At 44.7% G+C, this 20,499-nt stretch overlaps 3 protein-coding genes across 7 annotated transcripts; 2 read left to right on the top strand and 1 right to left on the bottom strand.

Annotated features, from left to right (window-relative positions):
• Positions 1-70: 70 nt before the first annotated feature.
• On the top strand, positions 71-2,556 carry itpa (inosine triphosphatase (nucleoside triphosphate pyrophosphatase)). Its single transcript, XM_074668489.1, has 8 exons — positions 71-157; positions 283-340; positions 1,044-1,108; positions 1,522-1,595; positions 1,679-1,710; positions 1,862-1,974; positions 2,052-2,128; positions 2,276-2,556. Exons 1-8 carry the CDS (start codon positions 95-97, stop codon positions 2,403-2,405), a joined length of 612 nt encoding a protein of 203 aa, XP_074524590.1. The 5' UTR covers positions 71-94; the 3' UTR covers positions 2,406-2,556.
• A 3,395-nt stretch (positions 2,557-5,951) lies between these two features.
• rangrf (RAN guanine nucleotide release factor) lies at positions 5,952-6,974 on the bottom strand. 3 transcript variants are annotated; one of them, XM_074668560.1, is made up of 2 exons: positions 6,885-6,974; positions 5,952-6,715 (listed from the first exon to the last, which is right to left on the bottom strand). In XM_074668560.1, the coding sequence occupies exon 2, from the start codon at positions 6,693-6,695 to the stop codon at positions 6,114-6,116; it is 582 nt and encodes a 193-aa protein (XP_074524661.1). In that variant the 5' UTR covers positions 6,696-6,715; positions 6,885-6,974; the 3' UTR covers positions 5,952-6,113. The 3 variants fall into 3 exon arrangements, with proteins under 3 accessions (XP_074524661.1, XP_074524659.1, XP_074524658.1); XM_074668558.1 differs by having other exon boundaries at positions 5,953-6,718; XM_074668557.1 differs by having other exon boundaries at positions 5,955-6,783.
• Positions 6,975-7,586: 612 nt separating this feature from the next.
• vamp4 (vesicle-associated membrane protein 4) lies at positions 7,587-20,499 on the top strand. 3 transcript variants are annotated; one of them, XM_074668876.1, is made up of 10 exons: positions 7,587-7,803; positions 7,961-8,060; positions 10,608-10,682; positions 11,363-11,464; positions 13,354-13,400; positions 13,592-13,642; positions 16,131-16,231; positions 18,982-19,061; positions 19,367-19,418; positions 19,502-20,499. In XM_074668876.1, exons 3-10 carry the CDS (start codon positions 10,680-10,682, stop codon positions 19,525-19,527), a joined length of 462 nt encoding a protein of 153 aa, XP_074524977.1. In that variant the 5' UTR covers positions 7,587-7,803; positions 7,961-8,060; positions 10,608-10,679; the 3' UTR covers positions 19,528-20,499. The 3 variants fall into 3 exon arrangements, with proteins under 3 accessions (XP_074524977.1, XP_074524976.1, XP_074524978.1); XM_074668875.1 differs by lacking the exon at positions 7,961-8,060; XM_074668877.1 differs by lacking the exons at positions 7,961-8,060; positions 10,608-10,682.

The raw sequence follows: 20,499 nt of genomic DNA, 5'->3' as shown, positions 1-20,499 counted from the left end.
CGATTGGCTGAGGTTGTCTCGGCTGATTTGATTGGTTGCTACAGCCCCGGGATTCTTTGGTCCGTCTCCTTTAGTGGTCCGGCTGTTGTCCACGATGGCGCTGGCAGCAGGAAGGTCCGTGGTGTTTGTGACGGGAAACAGCAAAAAACTGGAAGAGGTACAAATCACAGAGCTCATGTCAGGGATAGAGTGATAGAGCAGTTCGATAAGTTCGCATCGTCACGGAAAAGAAAGGCGCCGTAAAGGAGTTGAATTAACGTTTGGTCTTGTCTCATCCTGCAGGTCATCCAGATTCTCGGAGACAGGTTCCCTTATAAACTCGTGTCCAGAAAAATAGACTGTAAGTAAAGGTGCTCTTTAGCCTGCTTCACCTGGATCTGAATTACACCTACCTTTGTGAATGTGCTCAGAACTCACAATTTTTTTTTTTTAATTTTTTTTTTGATTTTTCAAATTTTCTGAGATCACTGCATTAAATAAAACAGACATGACTCTGTAGTGGAGATATGCATGAAATAAAAATGCCTTTGTAGTGGAGATCACTGCATCATGAAAAAATAGACATGACTCTGTAGTGGAGATCATCACATTAATTAAAAAAAGACATGACTCCAAAAATAATCGTAAATTGTATTCATAAGGCGCTTTTCTAGACACTTAAAGACACTTTACAATCGATAAAAACATTATATAATTCAACACACTGTAACAACACATGGATGTGCATGAAAGTGCATTTAAAGCCAACACACGTTAAAAGGGATTTTTAAAAGGTGGGTTTTTATTAGTGTTTTAATAGTGGGGAGGTCAAGACACTGGCGTGGATGCTTCAAGCACAAGGACAGCATCCCACCACAACTGAGAGACCAGCAGGGATGAAATAAAACAGGCATGACTCTAAAGTGGAAGTCAATGCATAAATTAAAACAGACATGACTCTGTTGTGGAGGTCACTCCATTTATAAAACATCATCAAAAGGGAAAGCTCCAGCTGAATTAAAGCGCTCACCTTGTTGTTTCTGGCTGACTGCTTTTTGATCCAGTGCCTGAGTACCAAGGAGAGCCGGATGAGATCTCCATCCAGAAGTGTAAAGAGGCAGCGCGGCAGGTACAGAAACTACAATCTTCTTCAGTCATTCTGATGGTTTTATTGTAAAGAGCTGAAAATATAAAACCTGAAGATTTTATTATATATCTATTTCTGTACCCACTAAGAACAGTTTGTTTTTTTTTATGTAAAACATAATGAAAGCAGTGCAACAATGGCATCTGTCCAGCAGAGGGAGCTTGGAGTGAAGCAGAGAATCCCAGCTTGGCAGATCCTTGTTCACACTGTGATTGGCTGACAGTGTTTGACAGATTAGATGTTTTTTTAATTCATTAAGAAATGAGCTTCAGATAGCAGCCCCCTGAGGACATTAGCACTTACAGAATTCACATGGCTGCTTTTTTCACTCTTGATCAAAAGGGAAAAAGAGTCCATACATGCTCTCCTTCTGAAGCTTTTGTTTTCTCCTGCAGGTAGATGGACCGGTCATAGTGGAGGACACCTGTCTGTGTTTCAGGGCTCTGGGAGGTTTACCAGGTCCTTACATGTGAGTGCACTTCCTCTTTCATTGGTTATGTTATCCTTTTTAAAAAAAACACAAGCAGAAACAGTTTCTCTTTGTTCCTACAGAAAATGGTTCCTGGATAAACTCAAACCTGAAGGTGAGGTTTAAGCAGCTTCACGTTTCATCTCATTATTCACCTTTCTTTGGTTGGTAGGACAGAAACTTGTTGTGTTGTGACGTCAATGACTCAGGTGAGATGTTTGCAAAGCCGTTCAGGTGGTCTGATGGGCTGAAATGTTGGCTTTCAGGTTTGTACAAGCTGCTGGCAGGGTTTGAGGATAAATCAGCGTGGGCTCTCTGCACGTTTGCCTTCTCTGCTGGGAGAGACCAACCAGTGGAGCTTTTCAGAGGACTAACAGAGGTAAGAATATCTGGAGGTGTGTATGTGTGTCTGCATGGCTCTCATGTACTAACAGAGGCCTCTCCTGGTGGTTTTAGGGACACATCGTGCCGCCCAGGGGCCCCAGAGACTTTGGATGGGATCCCTGTTTTCAGCCAGAGGGATTTGACAAAACGTTAGTGACCTTTTTAAACCAGCAGGTGGAGCTAGTGGCTTCATGCTTTGAATTATTTTGTATGATGGTCCTCACTCAGTGACCTGCAGTGATCTATAAAGCATGAAACAGTTTTCACTCACCATACCGTGACCCCGCTCTCTGCAGATATGCTGAACTCCCAAAAGATGTGAAGAACAGCATCTCTCACCGTTACCGAGCGCTGGCTGCCATGTCTGAACACTTCCAAACCAACGGAACCTCACCACAGAGCAAGAAGAGCAAGCTGGAGGACTGAGGAGAGCTGATGGTCAAACAAAGGATGGGGACAGAGCACCTCACCCATCATGAGACGGTTTAAATGTGGGCTCATAAACACTGACTGCGTCATCGTCCTCTTGTTCGTGTGTTGCAGGACAGGCATCATAATAAAACTGCTCTTGTCTTTTCTAAATGTTTGGAGGTTTCTTTTGTGGCCACCATCTTCAAAGATGGTTAAATATCTGACAGTAATCAGGACAGAAACAGTCAGGGAGGTCACAGGGACATGGAGCAGATCATAAATCATCAAGTCTGAGCTGCAGGATCCTGATGAGAGCAGCAGACTGCAGGACAGCACAGCACACAAAACAGGGGGTTTCTTGGGTAATAAACAACCACAGAGCTTCAGATCCCTGAGCAGGAAGTGCACACACTTACACACACACCTGTGACTGAAGCCTCCCAGAGGGGCCCAACACTTTGTATACCCAACCACAGGTGGTGTCAGGAGCTCTTCCTTTGACACCATGGAGCCTTTAGACCACGTTGGATAAAACATCAACACCTGCCTACAGATGGTTAATGCCCTCACACAGGGCTTATTCAGTAGAAGAACAGCTGTGTGCTGCAGGCCGGGGTTAGCTGAACCCCTCTGTGAGCTCCCCGTCAGTCTGGGGACTCATCAGGAAGCAGCAGGTTATTGGTGTGTTTGTCTTCATCAGGGAGCCTCAGTTCACCTGTCAGCAAACACACCATGTGACCAGGTCCAGGTCAGCAGAGGTCAGAGACATCACCCTGAAGAGCCAAGAGAGACCAAGAATCAACACACCTGCTGTTACCAGGGTGAGATCTATGAAGCTATTATTGTTTTTGTTTGTATGCAAATGTATCCACAAACGTGTAGACTAATCCACAAATTAGTAAAATATTTATAAATGTGTGCACAAATCCACAAATGTTTAGACTGATTTGCAAGTAATATCTGGTCTTAAATGGCTGAAAAGTCCAAGTGTTTGTTTTCAAGACCTGGACATACACACAAATCATCGTTCTCTCTATTGGCTGTCTGTGTCCAAGAGATTTTTGCTACAGCTCTGCCATGCGACTGATCTGCAAATGTGTAGGAAAAAATCTGTAAGAGGAGGGTTAGTGGGCCCTGAGCTCAGGCTCGCAGGTGCAAGCTGCCAGGTATGAAGCTGTTATCATAGCACTGTGCCCCAGCTGCTATGCAATCCACACCCTCTCTGGTTCTTTAGGAATTTTGCAGAGGTAGACATCAGAATCGTTTCTTTTTCCACAGAGATAGGCAATGTTAAACCAAGATCAAAAAACAGCCAAAACAGTTTATCTACCAAACTGAAAGATCTTAATGTATTCTCATCATTAAATGGCCCGGCATTGTACGGCTGTTTGAGACATTTATTCCTAAAGACAGGCAGACTTATACCTCTGAAGTATGAACAGGGTTTTAATTTCTGAGATTCTTCTTTGCCGTGTCTCCATGTTTCGTGTCTGTTTAACCTGCCACGTTTGTGGGCTTCCCCTGGGAACCCTGCTTCTGGGGTTTCACGTCACATTGGAATTAGCTTTGGGTAATTCCCTCACGCTGAGAGTCTGCAAACATGATGACTTAGTTCTACTTTGAAGCTGTCACAAAGTTTGTTGTATTTTTGTAGTACAGCTTGTACAGACTGCTAACCATCTTGTTTCAGGTGAAGTGAACCTCTTAGATCCTTTGAGGGACAGGGTTTGGGTTTGTTTGGACTCTGTTTCCAGGAGGAAGCTCTCAAATGCTCACCTGATGTGACCTCCTCTAAGAGGATCAGAGAGGAACTAACAAAAGTAAGTGTGTGTTTCAGGTGGGAAGAAGAAGCTTTGTCTCTGTTGTGGTAAATGAAGGAATGTGTGACTCAGGGATCTCTGACGGTCTTCATGAGATCTAAATACCCCCTGATCAGCTAAGGATCAGGGTGGTTTGATTGGCTTCAAGGAGGCTGAGTGTTCTTCCAGGTGATGAGATGTTTACCTGAACCTTCACTGTAATAACTGAGATTAACCAGCAGGGCTAAGCAGCTTTGCCCAAACACTCCGCACCAAGGCTGAGGAAAAACAGCTTCTGCCTCTGTCTGTGTGACTAAAACATTCCTAGACTGACTCCAAGACTTCAAATGGACTGAAACCAAGGGTCACTTTCCACTCCATAACTCTTCTTTTTCTCCACACTCTCCCTTGCATGAAGTCTTTCCAGGCTCTTAAAGGTCCCGGCTAATGAATGACTCCAGCAGCAGTCATCAGCAGTTGATGCTGGAAACTGTTGACCTAACATTCACTCGCCTGCTGATTCCACCACTTGAAACCAAACTTCGATCTCCCAGAGAATAACGTCAGGGACATCAACTCAGGTTTTACTGCTGCAGGGAGTTTTAATGTGAGGGACCTCAATCAGCCTTAACCTCCTGACTCCTACTTTGACCTTACTTATAGTTATTACAGTCACAGAGCAACGCAGCATGAGCTGGGTGTTAGTGGGTGAATGTTTGAAAAACTTTTGGTTTCAGACACAGGAGGCCAGGGGTGCTTCTCAAAGCTCCAGAGTTCCGTCCCTCCTTTCCCCACTTGCGTCTTAGTCCCTTCCAGCAGAGATGATGGAGACGCGAGGAAATGAAGAGAGGAGAGAGGATGGAGGAGATTTGTTTTTAGAGCAATGGGACGTCCTCGCCTCAAGAGCGTCACATGAAGCAACATGTTTCAGTGATGACGACGTCAGCTGATCACCTCTGGATCATCTGTCAGTCAGCTCTAACAGCTGTTTGTGTGTCTGCACATGTGCGCTGTAATAACTGATCAAACAGAAACATTGACAGAGCTTTGTCTGTTCTTTTAACCTGTTAAACAAACATGTTACCGTGAAGAAAACCTGCCCTGAGTTATGTTGTTGCAGTAATTACTTGTGGTTAGCTATGGCTACATTAATGTACATGGAAAGAAAATCTTCTTGCACTTAATGGCAGCACCTGCAGCCAAATACCTTGAAACTCTTTGTAGCACTAATTAAGATTTACCCCTCTGTTTAAATTCTTGCTTGTGTTGTGTCACAGAACCAGGGAAGGTTAATATGACCAATCTCATCACTGAGTTTGAGTTATAACACTTAATCAGGCCTTTTCTAATATTTCATTATAAAAAATAAGTCACAAAAGTATTGGATTATTATTGGTAGCAACTATTCTAAAGGCTGGAATATTGATATTGTATCAAAAGTTATAAAGGTTGTATTAGGACAGCCCCAGTGTTTACACACCATAACCTTAGGCTGATTCTCCTGTGGGTTCATGAAGTATAAAAATCAAAATAGACTAGGAATAGTTGTCACAATATTCAGAGCCCAATATCTTCAACCACTGCTCAACATTTCAAAATTCTCAATCTCAAAATTCCCACATGAGACTTTTACCACTGAGCCTGAGAGGCTGAACTCAAGTTATCTTAAAGAGATGAGCCATGCACATGATGAAGCTGCTGTGTAAATGAATTTCAGAACATTAACAATGGAACTGAGATTAAAAAAAAAATATTTAATGAGAAAAGCATCTTCAGAACACAGCACATGGGACTCTGAACAGAGCAGGTTCTCCCCTGTTTGTCACCATGGCAGCCACACACTCAACCAGTCCTGAAGAAGTCCAGCACAGGGCCCAAATGTTCAAAGCTGCAGGAAGTCTGATAAAGCTCTTCACAGAAAGAGTTAGGAGTTCATTTCCCCAAACAGACCCGGGTCATGCAGGGTCAGGGTCTGCACCATATGCCGGAAGTCCTGAAGGGTCCAGGGCTCACTCTGGGTCCCGGCTGAGGCTGCACTGCTGCTGTGTGGGCTGATGCTCTGAGGATCGTTGAAGCTGATCAGAACATCTGTGGAGAACTGAGGCAGGCGGAGCAGAGCCAGGTGCAGGGTCACGCTGTTTTTAGCCTCTTCGTTGAATTTGGACACACATTGTGTCCCGCTGAGCATCCAGGCGGAGCTGCATTCAGACAGGCCCAGTTCGGGCTGGGACAGAGGCACCACATCAGTCACCTGGACAGCACCTGGCTCTGAAGCCTTGTTACTGCCTGCGATGTCCTCAAAGTGGTACCTGACAGCGTCCTGGTCTGCCACCTGAGTCTGGTACTCCACCAGCTCCACGATCAGGCTCTGGTCCGTGTGTGTATGAGCGAACACTTCCTGGTTGTCTGGGATCTCCCTCAGCTTGCTGGTGTCCACAGTGTTGTGGGGGAGGGCGGCCGACAGAGCTCCCCCAAACAAGGGATATGACTGCGGGGCACGTTCCATACTGTGGTTGCCGGGGAGCGCTGCTGGAGAGACGGACGGAGACGAACACTCACTCACACACACACCTTCTGTTCAGGTTCAGGCAACACTGAGTAAGATAAAAATTGATGTCTATGAATTTATTTATAAAGACCTCTGAATATTTATAGAAAATAATTTATATTGACACGCCTATCGGCTCATGCTTACCGCGACTTCCGCTACAAGCGCCCACAGTCTTCTTCCCAGTGAATTACTGAAACATCAAACGCGTGTGATGCGCACTGCTGCCACCAACAGGTGAGGCTGGTATACACCATGAAATAAGAAGGATGCTATTGAAGCGAAATACAGAACTGAAAAATACCCTCTTACAAACAGATAGTACACAAACAAAGTGAAGTCTAAAATGTGCTGCATCGTGGTTGCTGTTATTAATACCGTAATGGGAAAATGGCTCTTGTGAGCCGTATGTTGTCGAAGAGTCAGAGAACTGAGGTAATTTTTTAGTGATAATGTTTCAATAATATATAATCTGTAATCATTCTGAACTATATCCTTATTTTAGACTTATCCTCTTCCCCAACTGAAGGTCGACCAAAATCAGCTGTCCAAACATTTTATAAAAGCAGAAAATAACTTATACAACAACAACAACAACATCAACAGTAATAATAATAATAATAATAATAATAATAATAATAATAATAATAATAATAATAATAATAATAATAATAATAAACAAAAAGAAGAGGAAGAACAATAACTTGGGGTCGGGCCCTCAGTGTACAGTCTATGTGAAACATCTGTCCCTTCTCTCTCTCTCTCTCTCTCTCTCTCTCTCTCTCTCTCTCTCTCTCTCTCTCTCTCTCTCTCTCTCTCTCCCTCCATCTCTCCATCCCTCCATGTGTGTGTGTGTGTATGTGTTCCTGTCAGCTGACTCACTGAAGCAGAAGGAGCGGCTAGCAGCATCCTCCGTGATGTGTTCCCGGTGTCACCGACCGGACCGAATCTGACATGACAGAGACAGAACCGTGAACCAACCTGAGCCCCACACACCTGGATTTACACCTGAGTCTGCGGCTCTGTGCTCACCCACCAGGAGCCCCGTATCCTGACACAGCTGCAGGTAGCTAGCCGCTTTTGCACCATTAGCTTAGCTGTGAAGCTAGCTGTGAAAATAAGCCCAATGGCCTGCGTGAGCTAGCTGGGTTAGCATGTAGCATGATGTCTAGACTTTCTCTTTACACTGATTATTTTTCTCTCACTTATGTGATTCTGTGTAGGGAAGGGGAAATGTGACTGAAAGACAGACTGAAACTGAAGATATCCTGAAGCAGCCAGTGTTGCTAACGTGATAATCTCCGCCTGACAGTTGTTCAGAGGGTTAGCTTTACTTTGACTGCTGTTTTTAAATGAACCTTCAATATAGCAACCGTAAATAGCTGCAACGTTTTCAGCATTCCTCTTAATCATTCACATACTAAATACACCAGAACAATTAAATACATTATATTTAAATACCAGATATGTGTCAGTTAATTTCACATTAAGTGCTCATTTAGGATCATGTGGGAGCCTAAGGTGGGCTTGAGCCCTTACATTATTTAATTATTTTTATTTATCTGTAATAACTGTGAGTAATGTATGGTGATTTCTAGCCCTTACAGTGCGAGTGTGAATGAAAACATAATGTCACATCACACTGGATAACATGAAACATACTTCTGTAAGAAATAGACCCTCAGGAGTAAGCAATTCCACAGGAATCACATGCATCATACAGACACATACACAGTGTATGCACAAACACTGGTGACGTATGTTACACTGGTGTCCATATGGTATGAAACAGAAACAGCCTGGAATTGCAGAGTCTAACATACCCCTTCATTCATGTCACATATTAACTGTCAATATGTAGAGTTCTGCACTCCCCACATGAATGCCATGTGTTATGGTTGTTCTATCCTTTTGTAAACATGTTTATTTGTATGTATATTGTTCTGCAAAAGTGTAAAAGTCATAACAGACAAAACTAAGCCTGACATCACAGGAGAACAGTAACAGAGAACTAATGGAGGCCAATCAGTCAGATTAGAGATTTAACAACGACATCTAATCCCTCTGTTTTGATGATTTAGTCACTTTGACATTTCTTTTAAAGGGGACATATCATGCTGATCCCTGATTTAATACTTACATATAATATAATAAATTTGAAAACAAGACCTTTCACCCCCTGAATTTTCAAAAAAATGAGATATTGTATTTTTTCTGATATCCTAGATCGAGATTTGATGCCTCTGAAAATAGGTCATTGCCATTTGGCTTTTCTTACTTTTCTTTTTCTTTTTTTTTTATTTTCTTTTTATTGGAGTAATCTGATAAAGCAGCTCCTCCCCTGTGGTGTCAGTTAGTCACACAACTGCCACTGAGGGATACACCCACCAAGAGCCGAGTATCCCCCCTCAGATGCTGGATGCAGGGACTCTGCTCTGCTGAGCAGCTCGGCTTTACATGGTGAATTAGCAGTTAAAACACTGTAGTTATAGCAGACGTCGTAATACTTGTGAGACTGTGATATTTGCATGCTTGTTCTGACATGCACTGTGAACCTGGACCACAATAATGCTGTGGTAATAACATAGTGACGAACTGACAGTAGAGGCGATCTTTAGACTACACTTTCAGCATGATGGAAAAAACAGACAGAGAAAAGTGAAGGAGCAGGATGGAGCCCTGTTATAGAAATAGTTTATTGGTGAAGTCTGCCTATATTTCCACTTATAAACTATACATGTTACAGTACTGCTTTGACTCACCACACTGAAGCGTCCTGAGATGATCTGTGTCGAGGTGGATTTTCTTCTTCCTGAGCTGCAGGGTGTATCCTACACTCTGCCATTTTATTACTGCTATCAATGCCTTACGGTGAAGTTTTGGCAAACAGCAAACGGTCTGCTCCGTTCAATGTGGCGATTTTGTAAATACTGCCATGCTGCAAAAAACCGCCCCCTGGCTCTACCCCCTCTGCCCCTCTGATAGAACTGACCAATCAGAGCACAAAGGGCTGTGACGTTGCGAGGTTACTGGAGGTCATTCTCCAAACGGAGCGTTTCAACGAGATCTTCAGAATGGCCTAAAATGAGGATATTGAGAACGCTATTGTGGGGCAATGAAGGAACTAAATGACTTGTACTGAGGGCAGAAATGCTTTACAGGCATCCTAGTCTGGCATAGTGAAAAGGAGAAACAAGCATGATATGTCCCCTTTAATATTTATCAAGGCATCACTGTGTCAACACTTTAGTCTATGACAAATTTCCCCAAGGGGGACAATAAAGTTCTATTCTATTCTATTTTTTTCTATTCTATTCTATTCTATTCTATTCTATTCTATTCTATTCTATTTTTTTCTATTCTATTCTATTCTATTCTATTCTATTCTATTCTATTCTATCCTATTCAGTTTCACAAAGAAATGGATGAAACATGGAGATAACTTAATGAGAATGTCTCCCAGTGTTTTTTATTGTAGGTTTTCAGATTTCAACCTCCTGTTTACTGAACTGTGTTCTCTCTTTCTAGTTGAGATAATCAAAAGTGTGGACACAATCATAAAGCCACTGATGAGGTGTTCTGGTGTTAAGAGCTAAATGTATCATAGTAATCTACACAAATGTGACTCAGTATCAGGATGTTGTAGTCTGTCAGCCCTGTGGTCCTGTCCCTTCACATGTGTTGATCACATGCTGCTTTAAAGTTATTTGTGGATTGCGCCTTTAATTTTTCCTCTTTTTAAATAGACTAGTGTTTCTAAACTGGTCCTTTCTGGCTTCTCTTATTCTTCCTCCCTCCATCTCCTGCTCCTCTCCTCCTCCTCCTCTGTTTACCGGAAACTTCTTCCTCTCCTCTGTGGGCCATCTGAAGGCCTTTTTCCATCCTCAGAGCCAGAAACGGACGCTGCTGACAAATCCACAGTGTCAGGCTGAGCTGGATTCAATGGTACAAGTTGTTTTGTTGAGCTGAGTGTGTGTCTGTGTGTGTGTGTGTCAGCTTTATTGTGTTTTTGTGACATGGTTTGGTGCGAGTCCCATGTGAGCACAAACTCAGAGGTGAATCTGGAAGAACAGCATGTTTTTAACATCGGACACAGAGTGATGACATTTCAGAGCTTCTCAGAGTCCACTCCACCAACACAGAGTTCTAAGCACGTTGTTTACTGACAGAGGAGAGTGTGTGTGAGGGGCATGATGGAAGAAACACACTCTGAGACTGTTCCTGAGTGAAGCTCAGATATCAGAGAGAATGAGAGGAATCAGCCCTGTGACTAAAAACAAAGTTGGGCTGTGGGACAGGAAGTTATGAGAGTTCAGTTCCTCCTCAGATGGTTTCTCCATGTCTCATTATAAGCTCAGACACTTCAGGCTTTGTTCTGCTCTGGACTGGACCTGTCTGTGGTCCAGACTGGACCCGTCTGAGCTCCAACCTGCAACTGAAATTACTCACATCCACCCACGCATGTTTAAGCTTAGCAGGCTGCCGTGTGTGTGTGAGTGAGTGTGTGTGTGTGTGTGTGTGTGTGTGTGTGTGTGTGTGTGTGTGTGTGTGTGTGTGTGTGATCATCAGGTCTGTTTAGTGCTGCAGAGCCTTTCTGATGTTGTTCCTCTCCTCCTGTCCTGCAGAGGGAGCCAGATCAGGAGGAGCAGCCTGAAGACAACATGCCCCCCAAGTTTAAACGACACCTCAACGATGACGAGGTCACGGGATCGATCCGCAGTGAGAGGGTGAGACGGCTAGTGAAATGATTAGTGGACCCATGGTTGAGAAAGGTTTGCGCTGTGTCCCTTCCATAGGTAAAGGCATGCTGGGTAGTATGGCCTGTGAGCTGTCACCAAGGGCGTATTCAGACCTGGACTGTTTGGTCCACTTTAAACGGACCAGGGTTTGTTTCCCACGCTGGTGCGGACTTTTCCTGCAGGTGTGAATAGACACAAACGAACCCTGGTGCGGACCAAACAACCAGACCGAGACCCACTTTTTGAGGTGGTCTCGGTCCACTTCCAAACGGACTCTGGTGCGGTTCGTGGTTCTCCGGTGCAGGTCTGAATACAAGCCAAGGTCCATCCGAAGTAACTACAGGATACATGCGCCTTTTGGGCCTATAAAGCCACCGTAACCTAACCGTCTTGGGTTCATACCTGATCCTCAGTCTTCTGTTTAGTCACGCTGTTGCTAGCATGTTGTGGGTCAGGACACGCAGAGCATAGCGTCTCCTTGCTGCGCGTATTCATCTTCGCTGTTCCAAAATTGTAAACGGTGTTGTTAAGCTGCTTTGAAGGAGCTGCTCTTGAAACTGAAAATGATTTTGCAGCTCTAATAAGAGCACAAACACACGTTTACCTCCATTTCCGGGTCTGTATTCTGTGTGCCGCCCTTTGTCAGTGCTGACCAATGAGAGCACTGTTCGTCACACACCTGGATGTGTTTACAGAATATAGTCAACTTACAAAAAGTACAATCTGAATACGAGCTGCACCAAACGAAAAAAATAAAGTCCACTTTTGGTCTGGACCAAACAAGTGGACCAAAGGACTTTTCTGGTCTGGATACAGCCTTAGTGAACAGCTGGGAGGGGCTGAGCTGTGGCAGAGAATTAGGAAACAAAGTGACGGAGGATTACGAAAGACAGCAGTGCTGGAGGAGAAGAACCCGGGTCCAGGGGAGGAGGGGGTCTTAGACTTGTATAGTTCTTTACGATCATATGGTCTCCATCCCTCAGCTGCTCTGCACATCACAGCTTCTTTATAGCAGAACTTGACGTCTCTTTTGTTGGCCGGCTGTCAGCTCGTCCTTGTGTTGGCTCCTGGTCTTTCATGAAACAACAAACCGTACTCGTTCTCTTACTCCTGCTGCTCATCTCCATCCAGAACCAGGATGATCTGCTCCAGCAGCAATGAGTAAATTCCTCCTGTCTTCTCTTGGTCCAGGTCTCCTCACAGGATTTAGTGCGGCTGTCCTCTTTGATTCTCCCTGAGTGGCGTTTTACACTCTGGGCTCTGATTGAAGCCAGCACTCAATACCAGAATGCTCTCTGCTCCTTCACCCGAGAGTTTAGGTTCAGCTGGAATCAGTCCCCTTCAGAGTCTGAAAGAGTCACCGTAATACTAGAAAGATACCCTTACGAAAGAAAAATATAAGTACCAATATATTTTTTGAAATGCATTGTAATATATTATTGATATATTGTGATATACATGGAATAATATATTGAGGGCACATATACAATGTATTATGTATTCATGAAATATATTGCAATATATTGCAAAATATACAAATGATTGCCGCTTTCCATAAATTGCAATATATTGGAAAATATAAATACTAAATCTCATATATGGGAATATATTACCTAATATATGACATGATATTTTCCAATATGCTGCAATATATTTTTCTTTCGTAAGGGTAGAACCAAACCCAAATAAATCCTGAACTGTTGTAAAGATTAAAAGGATCTGACAGGAGAGACAGGTGCCCAAATAGTTCCTCATTTACTCCCTTGTGTGGTTCCCTGTGTAGTTTCTGGTTTAGTTCCTAGTTTAGTTCCTTATTTGGTTCCTTTTTTAGTTCCTTGAGTTTTAAGAAACAATCAGCCTGTGACCTTGTCTTTCAGAGAAACCTTCTAGAGGAGGACTCTGATGAGGAGGAAGACTTCTTTCTGTGAGTAGCATGCGGATGAATCTCCACTTAGGAACAATAAATCTAACACACACACATACATACACACACACACACACACACACACACACACACACACACACACACACACACACACACACACACATGCATGTTCAAACTAAACAGAGTCAGAGCTGCTGGTTTTGAAGTTGTTCATCCTGTCTGTGTTCCAGGAGGGGGCCCACTGGACCCAGGTTTGGACCTCAGAACGACAAACTGAAGCAGTGAGTATGACCACATCCTGATTTGGACTCCCAGCTGGAGATCAGGGGAGGTTTTGGGGGGTTTCGGGCAGAGCTGCTGTTATGTAACTCTCCTTGTTTACAGGCAGGAGCTGCTTGTTGGTGGATTGTGTAAGAGAGACATTGATGTGCAGGTTATTGAGTAAGCAGGATGTGTGTGTGCAGCCAGAAAGCAGGAGGAGTGTGTGTTCTCAGTCCATCAGTGTGATGTCTCTGCAGACAGTCGCTGGGACATGGCTGGAAACTCTGAGAACACACATTCCTTTGTCTTCCTCCTCACGTATGAGCTCACTGTTTGTCTCTTTCTGCTCTTATTGTGGCCCTTCTGCTCAACCTCTCACAGCTGCTGCTTAGTCAGTGGGAAATCACAATGCATGGTGGGTAAGGAGGAGCTGCAGAGAAGTAGATCCCATTCAGTACGTTTCCATGCAGCTTGAGAAATCAGACTATGAGTTAAATCAGACTGAGACTGGACTGAGCAGAGCTCCACCCACACACTTAAAGGGATAGCTCGGGTTTTTTGACATGAACCTGTATGGCATCCTCGTCTATAGTTATGTACATCAGCACTGACTTATCCCTGTCAGCGTCCTGTGACCCGAGATCTGGTGCAGTTTTGGTCCAGACGAAAGTAGTCCGGCAACATGGCTGGGGTCACGAAAATAAAGCGTTTTTCCTCTCAAAACAAACTGTGTTCAAAAGAGTGATAAATTTGAATCACAAAACTGCAAACCCGAAAAAAATCGGACTCCGTTAGACTCCTGTGAAGTCATGCCGACAGAGGTGGAGTGCTACTGCTGCCACGAATGGAACCTCATCATGCCACAGATGCAAGACCTTTCAATTGATGAGGAGGCCAGCGTTGCAGCTTCTGTCTGCATCACAAACAATAATGACTTCCCTGCACTACTGAATGAGGGTGTCTTACAGACCTTTTTTCCCGTACCTTTGTACGTGGAAAAAGCAGTAGCACTCCACCTCTGTGACATGACTTCACACTTCTGACAAGTGCACCACCGTTATCCTCTTGGCTCTGTGCTAAATGTAATTTCATCTTCATCAGGATCATAGTCAGACATGTTATCGTAAACTTTTTAAAGTTGTAATGACGGTGACAACGCGCGCCAGGCAGCTGGATGCACCGTGCGGTGCAATGATACGCACCAGAAAGTAGTGCCAAGTGATAACAGAGTCTGACTTTTTTCCAGTTTGCAGTTTTGTGATGCAAATTTATCACTCTTTTGAACACAGTTTGTTTTGAGAGGAAAAACGCTTTATTTTCGTGACCCCAGCCATGTTGCCGGACTACTTTCGTCTGGACCAAAACCACACCAGATCTTGGGTCACAGGACGCTGACAGGGGTAAGACAGCACTGATGTACATAACTGTAGATGAGGATGCCATACAGGTTCATGTCAAAATATCCGAACTATCCCTTTAAGGCTGATACACATTACAGGATTCTCCAAAACTTCACACATTTAGAGAGCGCACACTTGATAACAAAAAAGATTGCACAAGATTTCTCTCTCCTGATCTTACAGTGTGTGGTCTGCACTCCGAGGACACTATACATACTCTAACAAATTCTTCAGCAGAGCTTCAGCTTCTTCACGCTCAACATTCTGAATCTCACGGAGTAAAATGTGACTTCGGTGTAAACAAACATGACGGACGAACGGGAAAAAACAAGGATGGTTGTTTTTGGACTCTAGAATTTCCCCCAAAAACACACACACACACACACACACACACACACACACACACACACACACACACACACACAAATAAAAAAGGACTAGGAGAAAAGGTTGTGGAGACGGCAGGGATATGGGCTGTGTGAATAACAGTGTGAGTTGGAGGTGACTTAAGTCGTTTTAAGTATCACAGATAGATTTCTTACTTCCTCTTCGGTCGGTCAGCTGAGTCAGATTGCATCATGATTGGCTTTGCTTCGGTACACATTAGAATTAGTCGCAAATATTAAACATGTTCATTATCTACAATCACTGAATCACAGGCCTTCCAAGTGGCTCCGACCAGAAGAATTCACTCTTAACACACCCCACACCACAGGAAAACCACACATGATGTCATCAAATAATCTGGCCTTTGCTGGCTTTGATTGTAAGAGGGAGATCAAGACAAAAATCAGCCCAATTATCCTGTAGTGTGTCTTTAGGTAATGTGACTGTTATCAGACTGTGGTCTCAGTACGCCTCAGTGTCAGGAAGTTTCCTCCTCAGGTGAACCAGAAATGGTTTTATGCCCACACAGCTTCACTTATCAAAAAGGACACAGCGCCACCTATTGAAGCAGAGCAAGACATTCTCGTCTAGAAGTCTGAGTTTCTTTTCTGCATGCATACACAGACAATTCCAGACCCCCTGCCGTGACTTTAGGATCTAGCTATGACCTTAGACTGTGTAAACATCCTGAGTGAGACTGACTGCAGGTCTGTGTCCCCAGTGTGCAGTCCCAGGTGGACGAGGTGATCGATGTGATGCAGGAAAACATCTCCAAGGTGATCGAGAGAGGAGAGCGACTCGACGACCTGCAGGACAAGTCAGGTGAGTCACCTCCACAGACAGACACAGAGACATGCTGTGGTTTGGTTTGCTTCCCTTAAAGATCCAGTGAAAACTCAAACGTGAAGGCACACATCAGAGCACCCTGGGGTTCCAGGTGATGGTCCTCACTGGACCACTGGGTGCTGGGTCATCCAGTCATGGGCTGGTATCAGCTGAGAGACTCTGGACGGGGCTTTAAAGACGTTTGAGCAAGCAGTGAAGAGAGTCTGATTAAAGGAGAAAACCTCTGCAGACTGATCCCAGCTGGTCTGTGCTCAGACCACTTTAGCTACGCATTGTTGAATGGGTCCAGTCAGAGGAGCTGGGATTAAAGTGATACTCCGGGATGGAACAAGTTGGGTCCTATCACAAGGTTTCGAGCAGAAATTACCCCTACAGCAGCGTTTTTGTGCAGCAGAAGCCCAGGGCGCACAAACCACACACCCCCTCCCTGCTCCTCTGCCGGTTTCCTCTGCACTCAGACGGGGCCATATTTTACTTGATCAAAAACACAAATAAACAGACTCCCAATGAAAATGAGAATTTTCATTACTGGCTCTCATAATCACTCATCTTTACGTTGTTATTGCATAATTTGTCCTGGCAGACGACCTGCGTTTGTTTATATCTGGCGCACGGACTGATACACGAAGCGGCGAGCGCAGTGTAGCCAGCTGTGGCTCTGCAGCGGAGGAGGCACCGTTTTATGACACGATGAGAACTAGAGCCTTATTTAGCGGTGTTTTTGTGTGAAAGTAACGCGATGAAAATTCTCTAAATAAAGCGTGAATGCAGACTGATATCAGATTTTTTGGTGAGAGTCTGTTTATTTGTGTTTTTGGTCAAGTAAAATATGACCCTGTCTGAGTGCAGGGGAAACCGGCTGACGAGCAGGAAGGGGGTGTTTGGTTCGTGCGCTCTGGGCTTCTGCTGCACAAAAACACTGCTGTAGGGGTCATTTCTGCCCTAAACCTTGTGATAGGACCCAACTTGTTCCATCGCGGAGTATCACTTTAAAGGGGGCTGCAGAACTGATCCCAGGAGCTGGATTGAAGAGGAGGGTGAACACATCCTGAGGTCTAAGCAGCTGGACCAAGAATGCCTGATAGAAACACACCATGATTCAGACACAGATCCACCTCTTCCTCTTTATCTCCATCCTCTTTGCTTCTCTTTGCTCTTCTTTTTTCTTCTCTTTCTGTCTTCCTCTTCCTCTTTTCTATTCATCTCTTACTGCCTTTCTTCTCCTCTTTTTCTTCCTCTCCTTCACTCTCTCCTGTTTTCCCATCTTTCTTTTCCCGTCTTTCTTTTCCTGTCTGTCTCTGCTCCCTGATCTTGAGGATCAGGCTAATGTTTCTGTTGTTCCTCGCTCTGTCTCGAGTCCAAACACACATTGTGTAACTGTGCCTGTAATCATGCCGAGCAGCCAAATGAGACAAACACACAACTGGATCCCACCTGTGAGTTAGTGTGTGTGTGTGTGTGTGTGTGTGTGTGTGTGTGTGTGTGTGTGTGTGTGTGTGTGTGTGTGTGTGTGTGTGTGTGTGTGTGTGTGTGTGTGTGTGTGTGTGTGTGTGTGTGTGTGTGTGTGTGTGTGTGTGTGTTTGTGTGTGTGTGTGTGTGACCTGTAGTTAAACTCCTGCAGTGTTTGAGCATGCTGCGTGTGATGAAGCCATTTCTCCTGTGTGAACACACACAAACATCTTGTTGGTGACAGTAACCAACAAACAGACGGCGGATAGTTTTTTCTCAACCTCACTTCTGAGAACTTGATCCCTCCTCAGATAACCAGCTGACTTACATAGGTGAGACCCCCAGAGACCAGGGGACCAGGCTGGAATCAAACCTCCTTCTTTCAGGGCTGTGGCCTCTGTAACCACTTGGCCAAAGTGTGGTCTCTCTGTTGGCTGACAGCAGAGAGCTGGGGCCAAATGTACAAAGAGTGTGTACGCACAAAAACGTGGTATACGCTCTTTTTCACGGCAAAGTTCAGACGTATCAAGAGTGAAATGACTGTAGAAATGTGCGGTGCCTAACGCCAACTTCATGGCTTGCATACACACGTTTCTACAGCTGTTGATCCTTTGGGAACACTCAGAGGTGATGCTGGGAAACAGTTAACACAACTAACACACCCACGCAGTTACCTTAGTGTATATAAGAGCATGCGCAGAGTGACGTTAAAACAGCATCAAGACAACGACTGCTTTATCAGATTTAGAGGACTCTGTAAATGGTGGAATGAGAAGAGAGCGTTTGTTCAGAGACAGAGAGGATTTACAGGACCATGATGACAACTGGCTCATCAGACACTTTAGGTTCCTGAGGGTAATCCAGACTACAAGCTGCTACTGTGCACGATAGGTGGCTTCTTGGTGAGTCAATTTATTGCTGTAATTGTCTAAGGTCATTTATTGCGCACTGAGCATGTGCACCCCCAAATTCTTTCCCATCTTCGCAGCATACAGCATACAACAAGTGAGAAGAACCAACATGTGCTCTTAATTCCACGCTGGTTGGAATGAACAAAGGAAATGTGCCTGTATTCATGCTGGCACACAGAGTCATACATTTGGATATTTTTGTGCGTTCCATGTTTTCTGGATTTGAGCGTACGCCAAGTTTCAGATGGAAACCCACCGAAGTCTTTGTCCATGAGACCCCTGGTAATCTTTGTATTAACTTCGACTCTCACCTCTCTCTTTCTCCTCACATTTCTTCGCTTGTGCTGTGGTCATGTGACACTCCAGAGAGCCTATCAGACAACGCGTCTGCTTTCAGCAGCCGTGCCAAACAGCTGCACCGGAGGATGTGGTGGAGAGACATGAAGGTGGGCTGTCTGTCTGACTGTCTTTCTCTCTGTCTCTGCCTGACTCTGCCTGTCTGTCTGTTTTTCTTCATGTTTTCTCTCTGTCTATCTCTCTGCCTGTCTGTCTGTCAGTCTCTCTCTATGCCTCCCTTTCAGTCAGTCTCTCTTTGTCTACCTGTCTCTCTGCCAGTTTTCCTCTTCATCCCTCTGCCTATAATTTTTTCTGCCTGTCTGTCTGTCTGTCCAATTTTCTGTCTGTTTGTCTGATTTTCTGTCTCACCCTGGCTCAGCTCAGAGATATCTCTACCTGTCTCTCTGATTCACAGATGAAGATGATCATTGCTCTGGTGGTGTTTGCTCTGCTCCTCATCATCATCAGTGAGTTTAACCCCAGATCATCTGAATCCAGCTGTGAGACTCCCTGCAACAGCTCAGCATCTGTCTCTGTCTTTGTCTTTCAGTTCCAGTGATCCTGAGATACCGTTAGAGTCCAATCCAGATGATGAGGAGAACCCTCCTCCTCCTCTTCCTCCTCTGTCTCTTTCCTCTGCACACAGTCCCCCACTCCTGCCAGAGGGTGCCAACCAACCCCCCATCCCCTCTCTGTGTTAGCCCCTGTGCCCTGAACCCATCCTCGGTACAGGTCTGTTGAGGATCTGTGCCGAGGCCTTGTTTGAGACTCAGCTGCAGAAAGGGATGATGGGAAAACTGGGGAGGTCTTCAGAGCTGCCTCCCTCAGATGTACCACATGTAGACCTCCAGGGTGTCTAGATAGAAACTGTAAACCTGCTGGATCCTTTAAGATGCTTTGACGCTCAGCAGATGAACCTCACATGTCTACCCATGATCCCTTGTGTGCCGTCCTCAGAGAGGGAACGTTTAAAGGGAGCATTTTTTAGCACGAGGTGAGGAAACATCTGAGGTTCATCCACTGCTCGTCTCCCCCTCTTCAGTGCTTCACACGCTGATTTCACGCGTTAGCTGTGTTTCCTGGTCGGCTCAGAAAGGACATCCATCTGTGCGGAAACAGGTTATCTGCTCCATGAATCTCTGCTCTCACTGTACAGCCGCCTCACCCAAACACCCAGGTAGTGAATGTGTCCTGACACTCCTGCGGCGCCGTGCAGAGCTCTGGCGCCGTGCGGTCACGGCGGATGGTTTCCTTTCTTTCTGTCTCTTTAACAGCTTGTTAATGTTTCTGCTCGCCCTCTCTCTGTGATGCTCATGTGGATGCCGGTGTTTAAACTTAAAGGACCATCTGTCTCTCTAACTTTGGAAGACGCTGAGCCGAGGAACAAATCTAGGTGTCATCATTTACTGTAGGAAAGAGGGAGAGTCCACTTTTTATGATTTGAATGTAATTTATTTGAGCTGTAAATATCGACTGTAAGGATGTATCATACTCTGACACTGCATTGGATGACTGTGATCTCTTTTGCTCTGAAATAAAGTGGTTTAA

The sequence above is a fragment of the Halichoeres trimaculatus genome, unplaced genomic scaffold (genome assembly GCF_033239565.1).
Source record: "Halichoeres trimaculatus isolate MK-OKI-2021-1 unplaced genomic scaffold, fHalTri1.1 fHalTri1_scaffold_4, whole genome shotgun sequence".
NCBI classification, from domain to species: domain Eukaryota; kingdom Metazoa; phylum Chordata; class Actinopteri; order Labriformes; family Labridae; genus Halichoeres; species Halichoeres trimaculatus.
Note: the sequence above shows the minus strand (reverse complement) of the source record. Positions and strands in the feature narration are given on the sequence as shown.

Coding starts and splice junctions, on each gene's coding strand:
- itpa (XM_074668489.1), top strand. CDS start 95: ATGGCGCTGGCAGCAGGAAGGTCCGTGGTGTTTGTGACGGGAAACAGC. Junction 158..282: donor ACAGCAAAAAACTGGAAGAG/GTACAAATCACA, acceptor CTCATCCTGCAG/GTCATCCAGATTCTCGGAGA. Junction 1,596..1,678: donor GGTTTACCAGGTCCTTACAT/GTGAGTGCACTT, acceptor TTGTTCCTACAG/AAAATGGTTCCTGGATAAAC.
- rangrf (XM_074668560.1), bottom strand. CDS start 6,695: ATGGAACGTGCCCCGCAGTCATATCCCTTGTTTGGGGGAGCTCTGTCG.
- vamp4 (XM_074668875.1), top strand. Junction 13,401..13,591: donor GAGGAGGAAGACTTCTTTCT/GTGAGTAGCATG, acceptor TCTGTGTTCCAG/GAGGGGGCCCACTGGACCCA. Junction 16,232..18,981: donor CGACCTGCAGGACAAGTCAG/GTGAGTCACCTC, acceptor GTGACACTCCAG/AGAGCCTATCAGACAACGCG.